The sequence below is a fragment of the Hylaeus volcanicus genome, chromosome 7 (assembly GCF_026283585.1).
Source record: "Hylaeus volcanicus isolate JK05 chromosome 7, UHH_iyHylVolc1.0_haploid, whole genome shotgun sequence".
NCBI lineage: Eukaryota > Metazoa > Arthropoda > Insecta > Hymenoptera > Colletidae > Hylaeus > Hylaeus volcanicus.
The window spans coordinates 4,293,223-4,314,513 of record NC_071982.1 but is presented as its reverse complement, the minus strand read 5'-3'; the positions used below and the strand labels follow the sequence as shown (position 1 = coordinate 4,314,513).

The following is a 21,291-nucleotide window of genomic DNA, read 5'->3' as shown; positions in this document are numbered from 1 at the left end:
ATAATAACTTCATTTCCAATAATATTTGTCATTAATGTAATAAATGTGATAATTCGTACTGTTACAAATTTGTTCCATTAAGGGGAGAGTTTGGTCCAGCTAATGTATTTTTCTAATGCGTATAATTTCCAGATATAATTAATTTTTGTTATTGAAACTTGTTTTCCATATAAGGGACATATATTTTACATAAAGGGACGTTCGATGAAGAAAATTTGACAGTGTAGATTTAATTTGAATGTATACATACATAGATATAGTAGTCGCAAGGAAACGATTCGATCAAAACGGTGGCATACGTGGAGCCCTGGAAAAACATCTGATAGATAAAATCAGAAAATTTTTTTCTTTAGTAGGTACGTAAAATGCGTATGAACCTCAATTTGCAAAAAAAAATTGTTAATTGCAAAAATGGCGGTAAAAAACATGAAAATGAAGGATACATGTCGGCCGTTATTTTGCAATAACTTTATGCTATAATAATAATTCACTAAGAGTCGAGGTTCATTGGCATATAAACTTAATTACTTTCAATTTAAGCGTTGAATCAAGTGAATCGGATAAAAATTCGATGAGCTATGCGTCCCACCGTTTTGACCTAATCCTTTCCTTGCGACTACTATATCTATATATGTATACATTCAAATTAAATCTACACTGTCAAATTTTCTTCTTTGATCATCCCTTTATATGTAAAAAAAAGTTTCAATAACAGAAATTAATTATATCTGGAAATTATATGCATTAGAATAATACATTAGCTGGACCAGACTCCCCCCTTAATAATATTCTTTTTTCCAAAACGCGTAATTCGATATACTCTAATGAAATGCATTTTCTAGGTCGTTTGCAGAAATATCGCTCTCCTTCGTATAAATTGGTCCAAAGCAGATCGCTTGAATAATTTGATCCGGCAATGTTCCTCCTCGAGCGGAATAACGCATGATTGACAGTACAATAATAACGGCGATTACGACAATATTGAAGCAGCGGCTGACTTTGTTACGGACATAACTAGGGGATTTTCCCCCTTGTCCATGGACACCCTAACCACCCTTAACTTACTGCATCAGTTTCGCAAATTGAAGGACCCCCAGCTTCGTATCCATCCATGCATCCACTTTCGATACTTTCGCCTATATCATACAAAAGTCGTTAATGCATATGTAACTGGAGTTCAGAAATAATTTTCATTTTATATGAAAATTAGCGAGAATTTTTTTTTCTTTTTTTATTAAAGCTATTAAACCCCTTACGGGATTATTACCAATATGCACATAGCTGTGCATATTATCAGTACATATATTCATTTACATTATGATATTAGGTTGTCCCAAAAGTTTCTTTCGCTTTATTAATAAGTAATACATGCACAATATTTTATGTTTCATGTTACATTACTGAATTGTGCGCGATTCATTTTGCTCCATTACTGTTACAACATGAATATCTATGAAATTAGATTGTCTATTTATATAAACACGACCATATAAAATAATTGAGTGCAACTCGCGACAGAAACTTTCGGGACAAAGTAATATATGAAATACAATACGATACAACCAAACAATTTCGAAAAAGAGTACAAAAACATGAATCAAGAATAATAATAATAATATGAAGAATAATAGGCTTATCATTAAGGATAGCGAAAATTTACTTGTACGTATAATTATATACATTCGATACATATTTATTATACATTTATTGTAATCATTCCAACATAATTCTAATATTACAGAGAGCCCTCCGACCAATTCGAAATATTTTGTGGCTGTACAAAATCGTCGATGAAGCGATCCTGTAATGGACTGGAAAATACGAAACGAAAGAAGCACAATTAGGTTAGGATCGCGCTACGCAAACTCTTTTCCATAGTAATCGAGAAGTTTTATCTTCCAGAGCGAGAACGATACATCTCCAGGGACGCGGATGGTTAAATCGAAGCTGGAAAGAAAAGAGCGTAAGTTCGCCCCCTTGTCCAACCACCCACCAGCCTCTCACCCCTAAACATCATTTACCGTTCTTCCCTTCTCTATTTATCATCCGACTACTCATCTGCTGACTTGTTATTAAATTAATCCTTCGTTTAGTCAAATTGATGCATTGATATCATAGAGCACTCATAACTCACGGCACCCTTTCCGCCACGATTAGTACACATGCAGGCCGGTTTTCACGCGCGACCCCTGATCCAACGATCCGAGAGGGGCTCTCTACTCGCCGATTCCCTGTTTGCGCCGATGCAGACTCTACGCTATTTATTAACATCATTACTTATCATTTCAACCACTCGTGCGTCACGGTGACGTCACAAAGATAAATGCATTCGATGGACGCGCCACAGTCATAGAGATATTATAGATAGAGCAGGAGGGCTAGACCTTCGTCCCTGCAACAGCTAAAAAGAGAAAGAAAACCGCGGTGCCCACTGCTTGTGGCTATTTTATATCATTTTTATATCATTTATACAGGGTGTCTACGTATAAGTCCGGACATACGCAGGGTGTCAATTCTACAACAAATTTCCAACAAAAAATTACTCTTAGACATTTTCTTTGTGTCGCCTTATTCTCGAGTATTTTCACTTTGAATTTTTTTTCTGTGTTTTCGACTCGACGCTCTTTAACCGGCCATAACTCCACTAAATTACAGTGCACACTTAAAAATCGGTACACCATTCGAAAGAGCGTTAAATTTTCCATCTCCCTGATGCAAAATCAGAATTTATTACGTAGGTTTAATAAGTGAAAAATTAGGTCAAACTTTACATTGTGTCTTTAGGTGAAAATCGACATTTTTCAACAAAAATCAACTTGTCACTTTAAAATTAGCTTGACAACGGGTTTGATGTATTTTTTGGTGACACTCCCGAGTCTCCCCAATTAGGAAAAAAAACTGGTTTTTTTTACACCTCAAGCCACTCCCAGCCGCGTGTAGAGCCTGAGTGAGAGATGAATAATAATTGTTTTTGAAAATGTATCCATAGAATTTTTATTTCTAGAGACTATTTAATCAAAATCTACCTCGGTGTACCGATAAATGATATGGAGATTGCAACACGATCGATTTCACAAAGCAAAAAATCGATGTTTTCGGCACAGGAGATCGAATAAAAGAGTCTAAATTTGAAAAAAAATAATGTGTTGGAAAAAAACAAAACCTTGAGGTGCAAAAAAACCAATCCTTTTCCTAATTGGGGAGACTCGGGAGTGTCACCAAAAAATACATCAAACCCGATGTCAAGCTAATTTTAAAGTGACAAGTTGATTTTTGTTGAAAAATGTCGATTTTCACCTAAAAACGTCCACTTTTCTCCATTCAAACGTCATTTTCTCCCTAAAATATCACCGTAGAATTTTTTTCGACAATACCATTCAAAAGCTGAGACTTCGAGGAAGTTTTTCCCGACGAGTGCCCGCCAAACAACTATGTATTTAAAACCGATAAACGGATAGAGAAGAAGTCAAATTTTTTAATATTGCCACAATGTAAAGTTTGACCTAATTTTTCACTTATTAAACCTACGTAATAAATTCTGATTTTGCATCAGGGAGATGGAAAATTTAACGCTCTTTCGAATGATGTACCGATTTTTAAGTGTGCACTGTAATTTAGTGGACTTGTGGCCGTTTAAAGAGCGTCAAGTCGAAAACACAGAAAAAAAATTCAAAGTGAAAATACTCGAGAATAAGGCGACACAAAGAAAATGTTTAAGAGTAATTTTTTGTTGGAAATTTGTTGTAGAATTGACACTCTGCGTATGTCCGGACTTATACGTAGACACCTTGTATATTTTAAATTTACATTAAGTAATTCTTAAAAAAAATTAAAAGCCAAACAAAGTGTGGAAGGCTAGGATTCGTCTCACTTAAGGGAAGAAGACCTATTTGACGCATGCGCGTGAAAATTCACTGCCTTATTTTTACCCACAAGTAACCTAGCGCAGACCTGCGATGGCGTCGCAGAGGAGCCAAAGGAGTGCCAAGGGTTAATTTCGTTTCCTTTTCTACCAGTTTAAACGAGTAGCCATCATGGTTCCTCGGTTTATAAAAACGGAGGGAACGCAGGCCCTAATATATCTCGTCGGTTCATTTCGCGACAGATCCCACCGAAAGATACTCGCGATGTAACGGCTCGTCGAGTTACATTGTACGCTCCTTTCGCTCCCGTCGATCCCATAAAAGTCCCAATAATAATTTCTGATGTTTTCCGATGCAACATGTTTGATTTAGTGTCGGACATTTTGTGATCGCATATCTGCCTCGTAAATCTCCCCGCGGTGGCGCCACTGCATAAAAATATCAAACGTCGATGTGTCCGCGTTCAACCCCAATCCCACGTAAAATATTGCCCGTGATTCCGCGCGACGGAAATAGCCTTTCATTCCTGGCTGCCTGATAATTCCAGAATTTCGCGATTTATACACGGAAAGGTTATAAAAGATACGGCCCGATTGCGTGTTATTATTAATTGCTGCGCGCCACGATAAAGTGAAACGTTTAGTTTTAAAAAATGCCCTCAAACGAATATCGGAGGACGACCGTTGCCGCGGCCAGAGGGGATATACGGTAAGATTATTCGGCCAGATTAATCGGTATTCAAATTGAAAACGCCCCCCTCCCCCCTCCCCCTGTAGGAGAGACGGAAAATAAAACTCCCGCTCTCCCATCAACGTCTCTATCGCGTATACTAATTACACGCGGTACTCACCGATTTCAGTATTTGCTTCCTGTCGTTCTGTGATCGATGGGCCCGTACGTCACGATGATAAACCTTCCGGAACGTTTTCGTTGTTTCGGGTGTGTCTGGCCTTCTCTCTTTTTTTTTTTTTTTCAAAAATCGTTTTCCATAAAATTCATTATTTCCATTGGAGCTTAACGGTTCGTTTTCGGGATTTCACGCAGTACCTAAACGTGCAAGCAGAGGTATTTCGAAAATCCGTAACCAATGTTAAGTAATTGGATTCAAATCGTGCGGTTTTTGTACCGTGTTGCGCCTAAGCGCGAGGCGTGAGGGGATTTCTATAGGTGGCGCTCGTTCCGATTGATCCGAAATCCTAAAGATCGATAATAAAGCTTTCCACCTACATTAGTGGCTCGTATAAAGCCATTCGTAACGTCTTGCAAATAATATTATTCATTTAACGCGATGGACACGGGGGAAGAAGTAAAAAATTAATACACGAAAAGAATGATCCTACTGACGGATCTCTGGCTCAATGGAATCAGCTGTATTAGAGCCGTTTTAATACTACTAATGAAGGAGCGAAAGTTTTTTTTCTCCCCCCCTCCCCCGTTTCCCCTCCTTTTTCATTCTTTATCCTTAGAAGAAATAAAGGCAGAGTCGTAACAGCGGGATGATTAATATCAGGGCTGACAGTTTGTGAAACGGGCAGCCAATAAACGGGATAAAAATACTGGTGAAAAATAGCGCGCTCATTAGGGGTACAGTGACATCTGCGACTGCTGCGTCGAAATTCTTCGAGGAGCATAGAAAAGTTGCCCCGTAGGAAGGGAACAAAGAAGACAGGTTTATTAAAGTAATGGCGGATCATTTTAATATTCCAGCGGGAACGCGCTGCATTCGCTGTCTTGCGGGACCTAATAACTTTTCTCGGGGAGAGGGGGCATTATCTCTGCTCCTTGGTAATCTCTGTTAAGACTGCTAATTCTGTTCTTTTCATTTTACCAAAAGAAACGAATGTCAAACGTTTATTTAATATTAATTCGTTGTGATTCGAAATAATTTAAACGGAATATCATTTTTAATTCCCCTACCAAAGTTGCGATTAACTGCGGTTTAAGCTATAAGAGGAGCTGGTTTTAGAGATAAATATGCAATTCGATAAAGAGTGTCTTATCGGGAACAGAAATACATATTTTGTTAAGGAAAAATATAAGGTCAACTTGTTATTTATTAGATCTAGCTATTTTCATTGTTGTCGATTGGAAATGGAATAAGGTTACAGCACTTGTAACGATAGGAATGGGAACTAAACCTTCCTTATCATAAGGTAGGAATTAGAACTAAACAGACCTTACCAAACGGTAAAAATTAAAACTAAACATACCCTATTTACCATATGAGTATTTCACAGAGGGAGTATCAAAGAGTTTCAAATTCAAGTCGCTAGATGGGAACTCTGCTAGGGTCCCTAACCTAGGGACTCCATCATTACGGTGATCGGCAAAACCCTAGGCTTCGAATAAATCTGAAGTTCGCCGATATGTTTGTTTCATTTCCTCTTTTGAACATTTTCCAAAGAAGGAAACGAGACAAACATGTCGGCAAACTTCAGATTTATTCGAAGCCTAAGGTTTTGCCCATCACTGTTGTATTAGACTAATAATTATACACATGCAGTGCGGCGTGTTTAAAGCTAACCTTCGACGTTACACAATTTTTACTGGATCTATTAATAATAAACAAGCTACATCAATTGGTTCCAAGTAATATTTTATTAACGTTATTCAACAGTTATTTTTGTCAACGTTTAAAATGTCTGACGGTAAGTCGTTTATATTACCGTGCCATAACCTCAAGTAATATTTACATTTTTTAATTTGCTTTTCAATTTGCTTATCCGTAGAAGAGGTAATACGTCGAAGATTGCTCATAGACGGGGATGGAACTGGAGATGATCGCAGGATAAATATGCTCCTGAAATCATTCATAAAATGGATAAATAGCCCTGATGTAGACAACACGCTACACGAGAGGATGTTGTCGCAACTTGCTCAGTGTGAATTCGCGCAACGAAAGTCCAGACTAGTTTCGAATATGAGTCAAGAAGAATTGAAGAGTTACGAACAGTTATCTAAGGAAATTGAAATTCAAATAGAGGAGGCTAAGAAAGACATAGAAAAAACAAAGGTGGAGTTGCAGGACGCGAAACGCGTAAGAAAGAATAGAATCGAGTACGACGTGCTGGCAAAAGTAATAAATGAACAACCAGATCGAGTGCAAACTAATTTGAAACTTGCCACTTTACGCGAAGAATTAGACAAGTTAAAGGAAAAATCTGAACAGTTAGAACACAAATTGGAAATGAGACGTAAACAATTTCATGTTTTAATTTCTTCTATACATTCTCTGCAAGGAATGTTGAATGAGTGTGATGAGGAAATGATGGATGTTAGTTTAGAAAATTATGAGGATACAGATACTCCAATGCCTTCTAAAGCTGAGGCATCTTGAGGTAGGGTAAATCATATACAAACAATGCATTTGTGTAAAATATATTATCCAATTTTTAGCTTTAATTTAGTAGTTTTAGGAACGTGTCTAATTGTTAGAGACAGTCTAACGTCCCGTTTTAATGTCTGTTCTTCTTGAAATTGTTCACTACATATGTTTAAATTTTTTATTATAGATCTTGAGATAATATCTGTGTCTCTTTCTGCAATTGAATGTAAATAATGATGATACAAATCCCCTTGGAGAATTAACAGGCTTCTACGTTCTAATAGAAGACTGAAGTCTAAGTCAAGTTGCTGCAACTGAAAAAAGGGGATTAAAAGTATATATACGAGAAACGTTTAGAAGATCCCTAAGGTAGTTAAGTTGTCCAACCTCTGTAGTATCCAGTCGTTTGTAAAAGTCGAGAAGTGTATGAGATCCACAACTGATAGTTGTTACAATGGGGTCAAAAAGTGGACCATCTGAGTGAGCCTGGTAAATATGCATTTCATAGTATGAACTGGTTATTTTGTTAATACACATGCAATAAAAAATTCGTGGTCGTATAAAACCTTTTTGCATACCATTATTCCCTGGCCAGGTAAGTATTCATTAATCAGAACATGATTGGGTAACTTATCTCTTTCGAATACATTAAGAGATGACACTTTATCAACATACTTTCTAAGCCACTGAAAACTTATTATTAGTATAATTGTTGAACACTGGAGAGCAAATTAATGCAGCTAGGTTAAATTATATATAAAATACATACAGCTGGAATTTCTTCTGCTATCATACCTTTGGGATGTGGAATCCCACCCCAATTCTGTAACCTACGATGACTTAACTGTGTCCACTTTGGTAAAGGAGCATGATTAATATGCTTTATAATTTCTGCTTCTTCCTCTTCAGTAATAAACTTTGGCACATAGATAACAGAGTCAGGCACCTATAACGAATGTTTAGTTTACAGAACAAAACCTAACCTCTGATATAAATGTCAATTATGCGAAAATAAACCTCTGAAATGATATTGTTAGTTGAAATGCATTTGTTTTTTTCCATTTTGCAATTTAAATGAAATAATTGACTGATTATGGAGCAATGTTATATTATCGACTCATTGTGCTTTTATACTTTGTAAACAAATAAAAACGTATAAATGGATGTACAGGATATTTCAAAATTGATTGTATCAATTCATAGACATCATACTCGTTCTCGTGATATTATAACAAGTCTATGACACAATTTATAACATTGGTTATCCCTAGATTGGGAATTTTCATCAGTGATGGGCAAAACCCTAGGCTTCGAATAAATCTGAAGCTTGCCGATATGTTTGTCTCGTTTCCTCTTTTGAACATTTTCCAAAGAAAGAAGCGAGACAAACACGTTGCCAAACTTCAGACTGATTCGAAGCCTAGGGTTTTGCCCATCTCTGGTTTTCATCAAAGTGCTAGTGACTTCAAGTATACTCTCAAGAAAGTTTTACGTTTAAGGTTAAAAAGCGCGGGCTTAATGGAAACACCTGCTCCTACTTGCACATGCGCGTTTCAAAAAATTGAATGCAAGTGGGAGTAGAATCTAGCATCACAGGTTACCACGGCGACGTTCGCCCTGATTGGTTGAAGCAACGCCGAGCTGTTACCGGACAATACGAACGCTGAACTTTCAAACATGTTTATCAATATGGCGTATCGACGTTTGAATTTGATCGTTACGTGACGGCACACTGGAAAGTTTGTGAGACATATCGAAAACACATGTGAAATTTTGATCAATTAAGGGACATATTCGAGCGACACGGTTTAGAACGAAGTTCAGCTAGCCTTGGATTTCACGAGCGTATATTCACTATGGAGAATTTCGTGAAGATAGAGAAAATCGGTGAAGGTGAATTTGACGATGCTTTGTCGTGCTTTTTCAATTACTTCCGCCCTTATCGTTTATTCCAAGTTCGACCAGTAATCCGCAGATTTTTTCAATTGCTATTGTGTCGTATTGTGTAGGATAGATGGATCAATAATTGATCGTATTCGATGGCGTGGTTTGCACGTTTTGTAAAATTTCGGTTTATTAGTGTAGGTTATCAAAAGTCGAGTTTTCTAGACATTGTGACTATTAATCAGAGATGGACAAAAGTCTTGTTTAAACACAAATATCGAAATACGGATGAGCGATAAACAATTTTAATCTCAGTTGAAAGTAGAAATTGATGTACAGTGGAATAAATATTACAAATAAATCCCTATATACTGCTTTTGTCCATCGTCTGTTATTCGAATAGAGCTCTGACCGTCTCTGTTATCCACAAATTTGCAACTATTTCTGTTATATATAGTAGATTATTGGCATTGACGATTCTTTATGTACCGTACGCTAATATGAGAGGCAATACAGTAAAAGAATTCCACAGGCACTTATGGGGTAGTGTATAAGGGTAAGCACAAGAAAACAGGGGAAATTGTAGCCATGAAAAAGATTCGTTTGGAAAGTGACGATGAAGGAATGCCATCAACAGCAATTCGTGAAATTTCATTACTCAAAGAGTTACCACATCCCAATATTGTTAGACTGATGGATGTGTTAATGGAAGAAACCAGATTATATCTTATTTTCGAGTATCTTACTATGGATTTAAAGAAATATATGGATAGTTTAGGCCCTGGAAAAGTGCTAGAACCAAAAATGGTTAAATCCTATTTATATCAGGTTCGGAAACAGAGTATGATATTTGACATTAATACAAAATGATTGTACTGGGATATTAACATCGATTGAATTTTTGATAGATTACACGTGCCATCCTTTTTTGTCACAAGCGTAGAATATTACATCGCGACTTAAAGCCTCAAAATTTATTGATTGACAAATCGGGAGTTATTAAGGTAGCAGATTTTGGTCTTGGGAGAGCATTTGGCATACCTGTCAGAATATACACACATGAAGTTGTCACTTTATGGTATAGAGCTCCAGAAATTCTTCTTGGTGCGAACAGATACTCGTGTGCCATTGACATATGGAGCATAGGTTGTATATTTGCTGAGATGGCAACTAAAAAACCGCTATTTCAAGGAGATAGCGAGATTGATCAATTGTTTAGAATATTTCGGTAAGATGTGTACAATGTGCTGGATTATATCTTTGTGGAACATAAAATAATAATACATTTATTTTAAAGGATACTGAGAACTCCGACTGAAGAGATATGGCCTGGTGTAACGCAATTAACGGACTATAAAGCTACATTTCCAAATTGGATAACTAATAATTTGGAATCGCAGGTTAAAACGTTAGACGCAGATGGGCTTGATCTTTTGCAAGCGATGCTCATCTATGATCCAGTGCACAGAATATCAGCGCGAGCCGCATTACAACACCCTTATTTCAATGATTTAGATACATCCAAGCTGCCTCCATCATAGAGTATGAAGAACTCTGAAACTATACTTGTATATTGCTCAGATATTGTGACGTTTTAATCGTGTGACTATATAGAGAACATGTCTCAGGGTATTTCAAACAGTTTATTTATTCGAGTATAAGAATACGTTTGGATTTCTTTTTTTATGACTTTGCTCATTTGATATGGGAAATTCACGCGGGGAACTTTCATTTCGCGTTGCGATATTTATATTAATATTATGTTTCGAGACAGAATTCTGAATGAAAATTTTGATGAACGTACCATGTCATGATAAGTCATCACAGCATACTCGAGCAAGAAGTTTACTGTAAGAGTTTGATATTTCAGTAATTCATCTTTACCGCATAGAAAGGGATATCAAGTCGTTCATAATATTACGTGACACTATTACATATCTGTTACAACTTACTTATTTTCTATAATTAGCGTTTACCGATTTGAATCAAGATTATTGTGGAACTATAAGTGCATTTAGATACTACTCTACTATACAGTAAATAGGAAAATTGCTTTTTCACTATTTGCGGTACACGCTGCATTTATGAAAATTAGCAGCTTGGTATTAATAACTCAACTAAAGATATTTTTCTACTGCCACATGTACATATTATTGAACAATCCACACGCTTGTTAAAATATATCTTTTGTACTTTTATTCGTAAATAAACGACGATATTTTATTCGAAAGTGTTCCCCGATTCGTACTCAAGAAATCTTATTACCATCTTAGCCCTGTATACAACGAGATTGTACCGCTACTATACTGTAAGTATGACGTTGTCTACTATCCACTACCGCGCAAATTGAGTTATATTGATACGTGGAAAACAATGAAACCGTACGTGATGTTTGCTGTTCTTAGAACCAGCTCGCTTATGGATGGAAGTGACTCATCGGTGGCAGCAGTGTAAGGAAATTACGCGGTACCCGCATCTTCACTTTCTTTTTCTATCGATACTAGTAAACCAGTTTCTGTAAAGAATTCTCATCTCCTTTTTTCATGTATTACAGACTATAGGTGGTAGTTTATAATATTTCATATTAGGATGCTACAGAAAAAATTGTTTAATTGCTTAAAAGTGTCAGGAAGTAATATTTTAGGAATATCTCAATACTTCAATTAGAAAGAAAAATATAAAACTACGATCTTTTATTTCGTTCTGTTTCTTTAGCTTAATTCAAGTACTGTGAGAAAATTGTAACAAATGACTAATACTGCGTTTTTTTTTTTTTTTTATTGTTCCGTGAGTCGCTTAATGTTTTAATAGTTTGAAAGAAGAAATAGAGTTTAGCAGGAGACAATAGAAAAGGTGAGTCAATTTCGTTAGATTCTTTGGGGATAACGTGTTTGATCGGAGCTGTATAAGTTCATTCAAAGCGTGCGTGACCCGCAATTGGATTTAGAGTGGGGCACCTCTCATAAAATCCTCCATTCAGTCTAGTGTTTACAGTACCAGTTCAGAGTCTGACAACATCACTTCGCCGTGAGTAAACTTTCTTTGACGCTTCAAACGCGAAACGTTTTAATATCGTACACTGTATTTCCATTCATTTATGCGTTTTGCGCGAATCTGCATTACTCGAAGAAGTCATCGACTTCAATAAGTACTTAACGCCGGCGTATATACTTCAACTCGCGATCAAAAGTGACTTCTTCAAAGCACCATTTCAATTAATTGTATCTATTCGTAAGCTAGCACCGAATAAATAGATTTCGGAGACGACAAAGTATTTTTGAGAAAACGTATTAAGTAGTATGAAACATGTTTAGTAGTGAAATTAAAGAAGTCGAGGGAAAGTCACATACTTCTTTTGTACTTTTTTCTTCTCAGTTTATGAAAGAAATTCCTGTTTTGATACGAAACTTGGTATAGAAGGTTTTAGTTACGGATAACGGCTTCCTCATTACGCACACACGGAGCACTTAACCCGTTATTTAGTTACATAAATGTAGATTGCAAAGTGCCCCATGCGTAAGTGGTTCCACATCTTCCGCTATGTTAATTAACGTCGCGGTGACACACGGCGTATAGTCCACGATTCGTTTATGGTAAACGCGTGAAAGCTGAGTCTTACTCTGTAAATATAGAAGCCTTCACGAGGCAAGAACCGAGGTCGTCGAGGTTGACTTTAATCTTGTATATGCTTCGAGTTGTTTCATTCGGTGGAGCAGTGGGATAATAATTACCAGATATCCGATAGAATTTTTTGTTCATTATCTGAAATCCAGCAGGAATGAATCATGCTATTATACGAACTCTATGTATAAAGGAACTGCGCAAGATAAATACTAAGTTACTTACTCGATATCTATATAAAAATATTCAAATTAATTTATAATTTCAATAATTTGTTAATTCATCAACGTATACGGAAGCATTGTAACGAATATTGTTGAATATTGTAACGAGTAAATTATTTTCTAGTAAACAACGATGATATCACGTCTAAACATTTTTAAATAAAGATGAGGAAATTGGAGCTAAAGTGTTGCAATGTTTCATTTTCGTGGTGGACTTACAAAATATTGATATGCAGATCGCGCGTTAGGGTTTCCCGCTATTCTCGGAAACTGGTATTATCTAAACGATAACGTAGATGTACGAAGTAATTTCGTGTTCGATTGGATCCACGTACTATCGGCATTTTGTTTTCAGATGAAGACTTTATCTTCTTTACTATTACTGGTGGGATGCGTCGTCTTCGCGAAAGCCCACACTTACCACATGGGCGCCTGCCCCATTGTGGAGCCAATGCAAGGATTCCAAATGAATAGAGTAAGTTGAAAACGAAGAAGATCAGACATTCAGCAAAACGTCTTGTATGTATTTAAATTGCTCGTTTATTTGATGTATTCCAGTTCCTAGGTATATGGTACGTGATCCAGAAGACGTCCACGGCCAGCAAATGCATCACGTACAATTACACTCGCGGCGAGGAGCCGGGCGAGTACGTGATAACGCAAGATTCTGATCACCCGGTACTAGGTAAGGTCTAAAAAAAAGTCCCTTGAAAAAATAATTAAACAAGGAGACGACAGACAGTCCCTAAGAAGAATTTTTTTTAGCCTCCTTCCCGTAGAAGCTTAAAAGAATAAAATCACGGAATGTAACGTGTTGTTTTCAAAGATCCCGAACAATGGACGACAAGGTTTTCTTTTGTGATCGCGTTCGCGACGTTGTATATATTACTGGAAGCTTTTAAATTAATGAAGGAGAATGCAGGAGAACGTTGGGTCCCATCGGTACTCATAAAAGCATGTCAATAGGATAACTGTCTGGCAAGTGGGATGAATTATCCGTAATAGAGCTATGTATATGTTCTCAGGTCTTACACCATTGAAGCACGAGTATCATTACACCGGTGAATTGTCCGTTCCGGAACCGAGCACGCCAGGCCGAATGCAAGTTCGTTTTCCTCTCAGTAAGTATCGCGATAAAGTCGTGCTGTGATTAGATGCAAATAAATTAAGCTCGACTGCGATCTTCTCGACGTCAGGTCACGTAGGGGAGAACTTCTGCAATCATATACGCACCAGCAATTAATTCGTCGTTCGTTCAATTTTGAGTCAATTGCAGGCTGCTCTCGGGGGCGGGGGGGTTTCAGTCTTGTATAAATCACGCACAAACTAGCTACAGTGGGCGTAGAAAGTATTCGTACACCGACCAATTTCTGAAAAATCTATGTACAATTGTAATTTATTAACTTATTTTTGATAAACGATGACAGTCTATTATATTCTCCGAAATCTCTAGAATAGATAGAGTACAAAAAGAATAGCTATTTATGTAAGTTGTGAAATTATTAGGTATTCGAAGTGGGATCTTCTTCAATTTCTCTATTAAAGCCATTTTTAAAAGTACTTTACTGGAAATTTGATTTTTTCTAATTCGTACGGAGCAATAAACTAACATGTTTACGTTACAAACTCTACTGTATAATGGTTCGCCATAAGTAGGCTGCGGATCTTTATCCATTTACAGGAAATTTGAATGTGCAAGAACCTACAAAATGCAAACAATACGCAAGAATATAAAAAAGATTGAAAGTAAAGTTCACGTTGTAATATTTGCAGAATAAAATAAATTCCTATTTAGGTTCGATCTTTGTAGGCACGTTCGCGAAGATTTTATTTTGCATATAGATCCGCGGTCTAGTCATAAGAATCGTACAAGTACTTATTGCTTCTATTCTTTTACCCACTTTTCGCATTCTTTTTGTTAACTTCACAAATTATATTAACTAGTAAATATCGTTTGGACTATATCTTAGAGATTTCCGAGAATATGTAAAATATCATTGATTACAAAAAAAAAAGAAGTTAAGAAACTACAAGTTCATGCAAAAGTTTTTTGGGAAATTGATGAGTGTACGAGTACATTCTACGGCCACTGTAACTGTGCCAAAGAAATTAATCTAGGCAATTTATCTTCAGGCGTAGCTGGAACTGCGTCCCACGTGATCTTCGCCACCGATTACGAGAACTACGCGGGCATCTTCACTTGTCAGAAGCTGGCGTTCGCCCACCGTCAGAGCGCGACTATCCTCTCCCGACGCCCCGAGCTGGACAAGAGCTACGTGGACATGATACGTTCGAAATTAAGCCTCTTCGGCGTCGACCCTTACGACCTGAGCATCATCGTTCAGAACGGATGCCCGAAAGGCAACAACACCCTGGACATCAACGTGGACCCGAGCACGTTCACCGCTGAGAACTTTGGCAACGTGGTGCGCAAGGCTGGCGAGAAACTCGGCGACGGGGTCCAATGGGTGGCCTCCACGGGGAGCAAGGTTTACCACAAGCTGAGAGGAACCGAAGAGAAGACCACCAGCAAACCGGAAGAGCACACCAGAGCTGCCATTACCAGGGATTACGAGACGAACGAAGTTGAATGGATCCCCTAAACGTTAGACTTAAGCAACGTATTTTAGCTATTTTGATCTCGATTGGTTTTATTATCTCGTAAGATAAGTGTCCCAGTTATCGACACGTCTGGGCATTACTCTTTGCTTTAATTATGATACGAGAGGACAGAATTTTATGTGATATAATCTATTATTATTTTTTTATCATAATAATAATCTATTTTATAATGAAATTCTTGAGGAACAAGGCACTCGTGCTTAATTTCTCGATATAGTTTATCTGCTGGCGATGTAATGATTATTTTGACGCTAATATTAACAAGTTTGGACCATACAATTTGCTAAAAGTAAATGAATATATAATTATATTTTATATAACGAAAGGAAGTAATATCGTCGATGACTGGGTTAGTGTCAAATTAGGTTAGTGTCAAAATTACACCGACAAGAGTACGAAAATGCTTTTGTACTTCGTTCTAAGAGCTTAGTCTGAGCAGCCATTCAAATTTCACGAGGCAACCACGGTCGATCGCGGTGTTTGTGTTTACATTGCATGATCACACGTCGATAGGGTCAGGTTAGAGGTGCATGAAGAACGAGAACGAAAGACTACGTGACCTATAGAATAATAAAAATGATTCTCAAGTCGATGGGTACACCGTGGATAAACGAACCGTAATTGACAGTATCGATGGTTGTCGAGGTAAAATAAATCTTGGTGAAGCCTATATGGGGGTTGTTCTTCTCTCTCGCACCCGATAATAATATCAACGCCTCTCGTACTTACAATTGCAAATAGTTTAGCAGATACTCGATTTAAGTACCTAACACAATTTAATTGTTGCGACCTCTATTTATTTTTACGTACAAAGAAAAGATACACATAATTAGCAAATACGTATTAATATACAGCATATTTCTATCATTTATCTTAAATATTTTAATAAGAATAAAGAAACTCGTCACTGAATTTTCCGAATAACGAAAATTCAGTTAAATATCTCATTGTATTATATCAATATCGCTCGCAAATATTCCGCGGTACAAGGTGTTAAAATCGCGTTTCGTAGAATGCGCAGCTCTGTTGGATTGTCCTAGCTCAACGACGAGTCATTAATCCGATCTATTTTGCAGCGGGCGGTTATATGTTACATAATTATAAACATGCGACGCATCACGTGATTTAGAGTCTCCCCGGTGTAACGCATCTGGACCACGGGTTCATATATCTATGCCCCTGAATATTAGTATCCTGACGATCCGTTTCAACGATCAGTCTGATAGCAGCCGCTGAGGAGAGACAAAGCGAGTATTGTTCTCGAGGACATCCGACGACATCGTCGTTGGACGTACGCACACTTGCGGGCCCATCGAATGCGAGCACAGGAACGCAACAACGAATAACGTGAGTTAATTAATCCTTCATAAACGAACTAGAATTTTTCCCTAGACACACTGGACCAAACGGACCTAAACAGGGCCCTTTTAAGCTGATCCAAGTTCACAAAAGGCGGCCCGAATTTTTCACAAATTCCTTCAAGCTCTACGAATTCTACAAGCTCCACGATTTCCTTCTCCGAGTTTTCCAGATTCCACAATTTCTATGAATTCAATCTCATCTATACAAAAACCGCGACCTTTCGTATCCTAACATTTTCCAATATTTCAGATCCAATGAGAAATCAGTGTCGAAAGGTCCGCTGTTCTCTAGAGGGTCCAGTGTGTTTGTGGAGGATCCCGGTGCCAGTAAAGCGGTGTCAAAGACTGATTACTGGCGCCAGTAATCGTTGCCCGCGTAAATCCCGCTCGACACCTTCCTGACGACTTTCGCAGGATTACGTAGAAGGGGTAGACGTCTGATCAGAGGGGTCGTTGCGCAGTGCAGAGTAGCCGTAGTCGCGTTGCGGTTTCGGGGGTGCGCAGACGGGGGTGGTGCTGGCTGTCCCAGCGCACCTTGCTTCGTTTTTCAGTGCTTTCCGCGTTATACCATCGACTACAACGTTTCATTGTACGTCGCTTGCGACCAGTCTCGAAAATCCTACGGTTGACCGTGGTTCGAAGCCCAGCTTGGTCTTCCTCGGTGTGCTTTGAGTCAAAGCCTTTGACTCGCAGCTGGTGCCAACGTCTACGCACATGCACGCTGCTGCACGTGCACGAGCTTTCCTCAGGGTAATTCATCGATTTTGAAGCGGCTCGCGTACGACGCAACGAGCGACGATTCTGCTCTGGAATTGTACTCGATCTGGCAAATCGCTGCCAATTCCGCTGATTCCTCGAGATCCTTTCTTGCTCTTGGACGCCCTCCTAGTTCTCTACGCGCGTATCGTGGACAGTGATTGCTGTGTCGAGGGGGATTCTGTGCTTTTCATTTTTAAGCAGCTGTTGCATATTTTAATAGCTTTGTTCATCATCCTCGATTCACTTCTTTTTTAAATATTGGTTTCTCTTTTTCAAGCCGGGAGTGAAATTCTAAATTCACTTCTTTTTTAAATATTGGTATCTCTTTTTCGAGCGAGGAGTGAAATTCGGTCCCTAGGTTGTTTATTGCAGTATTTCAGTATTATTATATCGTACATATTGTTATATATTGCTTTTACGTATTCTAGTCAGAAAGTATTTTTCAGAAGGTATGAGACTCCAAGTTTCGGGAATGATTTATACGGAGAAATAGTAATAACTAGACTGCGGATCTTTATGCATTTATAGGAAATTTGAATGTGCAAGAACCTACAAAGTGCAAACAATATGAAAGAATGTAAAAAAGATCGAAAGTAAAGTTCGTGTTATAACATTTGTAGCCACGTTCGCGAATATTTTATTTTGCACAAAGATCCGCAGTCTAGTAATAACATTTGTAGAAAGCTAATTCGAAAATGACTCGTTGAAAGTAAAATACCTGGCTTATCGTAGTTAACGAGCTGCCAGTCAGCGTCGTTAGCTTATCCTGAAACTCTACTTAAAATATTAGAAACACAAATCTGAATTAGAAACAATCTTAATATAAAGTTAACCAAGAAGATTCCAGTCATTATTTGCCTCGGAGGTTAGCCCATTCACTGCCAGGCAAATTTAAAGCGTTTTGCGCCTCGGGCACCAAGATTGAATACAGATCTAGTTTACTATATCGATGATAGAAAGTGATATCAAGTTTGTTGCTTTAAAAAGAAAATGTACGATCTTCTTTTGCAATCAATTTGAACTACGAGACATCTCGTAGTTGGCAGTGAATGGGTTAATCAATTCACTAATGTACAAATAATCAGTAAATACTTTCTTAATAAAATTCATGGGTATAGAGGGTGGAGAACGAAAGTGTGCTAGACGATGATAACGATGCATAAGTGACCCTCAGAGCGTCGAAGGTGGGTCAGAGTCGTCGAGTACGAGTTAATTCGCGACGGTTATAGGGTTGTGTCTGTGTATGGCTGATATGGTTCGCAGGTTCAAGAGACAAGTTCGTCAACGAGCCCTACTGACCCAGATTCTCGATATCTGCTTCAATTTCGCAACTTGGAGGGTGGGTCGCCTCGCGTGACACTTCCAGGATCGGCCCCTCCCGAACTGGGACGATCTAATCGAGCTAATTGAATTAATTCCCTATCGATCTGAGAACGTTATCGCGTATCGTTGTTTAAGTTTAAATTGATCGCGACTTAATTTTAAATTATCGTTCTCGTTCCATCAGTTACGTTACTCCATGACAGCGGTTCAGCGCACGACGAGCACGCAAACTAATGGCCCCACTGGTACTTCCAGTCTTTGCTCTTGGTGGATTATTTTCAGTTCGAATATTTATTCGTTACTCAGAATTTACGATTGGACGCCCTCCTAGTTCTCTATGCTTTATCGATAGACACTTGAGGGCGTATCCTGAATTAGGAGGTCTAAAAAAAGCGGTTTTTACGTGAATTTTTTTACGATGGAAAAGAATCCTATTCTCATAGATATTCGAGTAGTCTGTACAAATTTCTTCAACAAGAAATATTCAAATTGAGTCGACTGCGACGCACATTTGTAGAGCACCTCACAATTAAGACCTCCTATCGGCGGGAAAGATGCAGGTCGTAATTTTGGTTTGACACAAAAAAATCAAAAGAAATTTTCACTTTCGTACTTTCGATTTTCGATTTCGATTTCGTATTTTCGATTTTTCTTCTATGTGAACTAAGAAAATTCATACAAAAAAATTTTAAATAACTTTTTTATCGAGTTAAAGTGATTTTTTCACCCAAAGAACTCGTTCTTTTTTTTCAAACTTGCAGTAATTTCACATTTCACCATTTTTGCGGGTTTCTCTTAGTTTACATGAAAGAAAAATGTACGAAAGTGAAAATTTCTTTTGGTTTTTTTTTTGTGTCAAACCAAAATTACGACCTGCATCTTTAATTTGAACTCTGCGCAAATTTTCCACTCGCGTGAATTCGAAAAATTTCACGATCATCGTCCTCTCTAGCCTTGAACAGGGTTCATAGAATCCTCCTGATTATTCATTTTTGCATCCCACGTACCGATTTACGCAAATGCTTTAAAATCCACTACGCAGATACCTCCGAATAAACAAACGCCTCCGTCGATTTCTCACGTCTTATCGGCCGCAATCTCCGAAGGTTATTTAAAAGCCATTTAAAATCGTATTCGTGTCTCGAGACTCTCCTAGACATTCGCAAGGTCGTTGCCCATCGTTCACCGGGCACTTGTTCCTTTTCAGATACACGATCCCCAGGACGGTGTTAACCTTCGTACTTGTACTCTCCGCCTTTCAGTTATTCTAACCATTTAAATATGCAAATGACCATTTGCATGTCAATATTCATAATGCAATTTCCCGATGATGTAACGCGTTATCCTCGTGGCAAGGACGACGCTGATGTCTTAGGTCAAGATCTGTTTAAATCATTTCTATTATCACCTCTGCTACCTTCAATCAGTGAACGAGATATGTAAAAAATTGCAACTTTAATAATTTACCAGAAAAACAATGTCGCGAACATTGTAATTCTGCATCACGTGTAATTTAGAAGTTGTATTCGTTTAAAGTTTTATAATATCACATTTTTAACAAATTTAATTTATTAACTAAGCTTGTTGAGGGATTCTTTAGTGAACAAGAGATCTCCGAAAAATTCTTTCAAGTCATCTTATTCACCGTTCTGTCGCAATCGCTCGAGATGAAACCGGAAGTCACGCGTTTACGTCCCCCCGTGAAGATTGATCGTTCGAATCGCTTTCGATCGGAAGGACAACCGGTACGAAACCTTCAGCGTTTAGGTCTTTCTTCCTTATCTCCTTGCCAGACATCGTCCTTGATGAAATCTTTAGAAACAGTCCTTTAGAAAGGTGAAGCACCATCAGTCGCCTCGCGTCCATCCTCCTCGTCGCCTCGAATATTCGCGTCACATTTAGTCTCCTCTATTAATCACACGCGGCACCTCTTGCGACTCTTAATCGCGTTTCCAAGTTTTCTTCTTTTTTCGTCAGACGACGTTCGACGTCCCCCGTCGTCGAGTCACTTCGCAGCGACTGTTCGCGGCGCGAAACGTTTCAAGTTTAAACTGCTTCGGAGTTCGCGTGGGTGGATGTCAGAAATGGGCAAAATTTTATTTGAATAATAATATCATGCCTTCATCCACGAAGATATAACATGTTCCTGTAGTTTTTTGATATTTGCATGAGAGACGAATAAATTCAGGGTGATGTGAAGAGACGAGGTCTTGGAGTGTGGGAAGCGGAGACTTGGGTGGATTGCTTTTGTAGTACGTGGACATTTTTGTAAATAGCTGTAAGTGGTTTTGAATTTTTTATGGTGCGAT

General features: G+C 38.1%; 5 protein-coding genes across 7 annotated transcripts in view; 4 read left to right on the top strand and 1 right to left on the bottom strand.

Moving 5' to 3' along the window:
• Nucleotides 1-6,253: 6,253 nt before the first annotated feature.
• On the top strand, nt 6,254-7,517 carry LOC128880118 (THO complex subunit 7 homolog). The gene is made up of 3 exons (XM_054129840.1): nt 6,254-6,511; nt 6,593-7,201; nt 7,376-7,517. Exons 1-2 carry the CDS (start codon nt 6,502-6,504, stop codon nt 7,198-7,200), a joined length of 618 nt encoding a protein of 205 aa, XP_053985815.1. The 5' UTR covers nt 6,254-6,501; the 3' UTR covers nt 7,201; nt 7,376-7,517.
• On the bottom strand, nt 7,226-8,465 carry LOC128880117 (alpha-ketoglutarate-dependent dioxygenase alkB homolog 6). The gene is made up of 5 exons (XM_054129838.1): nt 8,206-8,465; nt 7,958-8,134; nt 7,767-7,874; nt 7,576-7,674; nt 7,226-7,502 (listed from the first exon to the last, which is right to left on the bottom strand). The coding sequence occupies exons 1-5, from the start codon at nt 8,248-8,250 to the stop codon at nt 7,245-7,247; spliced, it is 687 nt and encodes a 228-aa protein (XP_053985813.1). The 5' UTR covers nt 8,251-8,465; the 3' UTR covers nt 7,226-7,244.
• A 230-nt stretch (nt 8,466-8,695) lies between these two features.
• LOC128880112 (cyclin-dependent kinase 1) lies at nt 8,696-11,302 on the top strand. Its single transcript, XM_054129832.1, has 4 exons — nt 8,696-9,081; nt 9,605-9,900; nt 9,981-10,300; nt 10,370-11,302. Exons 1-4 carry the CDS (start codon nt 9,045-9,047, stop codon nt 10,611-10,613), a joined length of 897 nt encoding a protein of 298 aa, XP_053985807.1. The 5' UTR covers nt 8,696-9,044; the 3' UTR covers nt 10,614-11,302.
• A 756-nt stretch (nt 11,303-12,058) lies between these two features.
• Nucleotides 12,059-16,209, top strand: LOC128880113 (apolipoprotein D-like). The gene is made up of 5 exons (XM_054129833.1): nt 12,059-12,099; nt 13,273-13,392; nt 13,476-13,602; nt 13,943-14,038; nt 15,051-16,209. Exons 2-5 carry the CDS (start codon nt 13,273-13,275, stop codon nt 15,518-15,520), a joined length of 813 nt encoding a protein of 270 aa, XP_053985808.1. The 5' UTR covers nt 12,059-12,099; the 3' UTR covers nt 15,521-16,209.
• A 496-nt stretch (nt 16,210-16,705) lies between these two features.
• The window catches only part of LOC128880115 (acidic phospholipase A2 PA4), an 11,047-nt gene continuing 6,461 nt past the window's right edge, over nt 16,706-21,291 (top strand). The window contains exons 1-2 of one of the 3 annotated variants that reach the window (XM_054129835.1): nt 16,706-16,886; nt 17,151-17,650. In XM_054129835.1, the coding sequence (XP_053985810.1) occupies nt 17,615-17,650 (36 nt within the window). In that variant the 5' untranslated portion in view covers nt 16,706-16,886; nt 17,151-17,614. Of the gene's footprint in view, nt 16,887-17,150; nt 17,651-20,067; nt 21,261-21,291 lie in introns of those variants that run through there. The other 2 variants (XM_054129836.1, XM_054129837.1) reach the window with 2 other exon arrangements.

Excerpts from the sequence above, each read along its gene's own strand:
- LOC128880117 (XM_054129838.1), bottom strand. The coding sequence starts at position 8,250 with ATGGAAAAAAACAAATGCATTTCAACTAACAATATCATTTCAGAG. Across the intron at positions 8,135-8,205 it reads CTAACAATATCATTTCAGAG|GTGCCTGACTCTGTTATCTA; the intron begins GTTTATTTTCGC and ends CATTCGTTATAG. Across the intron at positions 7,675-7,766 it reads TACCTGGCCAGGGAATAATG|GCTCACTCAGATGGTCCACT; the intron begins GTATGCAAAAAG and ends CATATTTACCAG.
- LOC128880112 (XM_054129832.1), top strand. The coding sequence starts at position 9,045 with ATGGAGAATTTCGTGAAGATAGAGAAAATCGGTGAAG. Across the intron at positions 9,082-9,604 it reads GATAGAGAAAATCGGTGAAG|GCACTTATGGGGTAGTGTAT; the intron begins GTGAATTTGACG and ends AGAATTCCACAG. Across the intron at positions 10,301-10,369 it reads CAATTGTTTAGAATATTTCG|GATACTGAGAACTCCGACTG; the intron begins GTAAGATGTGTA and ends TTTATTTTAAAG.
- LOC128880113 (XM_054129833.1), top strand. The coding sequence starts at position 13,273 with ATGAAGACTTTATCTTCTTTACTATTACTGGTGGGATGCGTCGTCTTC. Across the intron at positions 13,603-13,942 it reads TTCTGATCACCCGGTACTAG|GTCTTACACCATTGAAGCAC; the intron begins GTAAGGTCTAAA and ends ATATGTTCTCAG. Across the intron at positions 14,039-15,050 it reads GCAAGTTCGTTTTCCTCTCA|GCGTAGCTGGAACTGCGTCC; the intron begins GTAAGTATCGCG and ends ATTTATCTTCAG.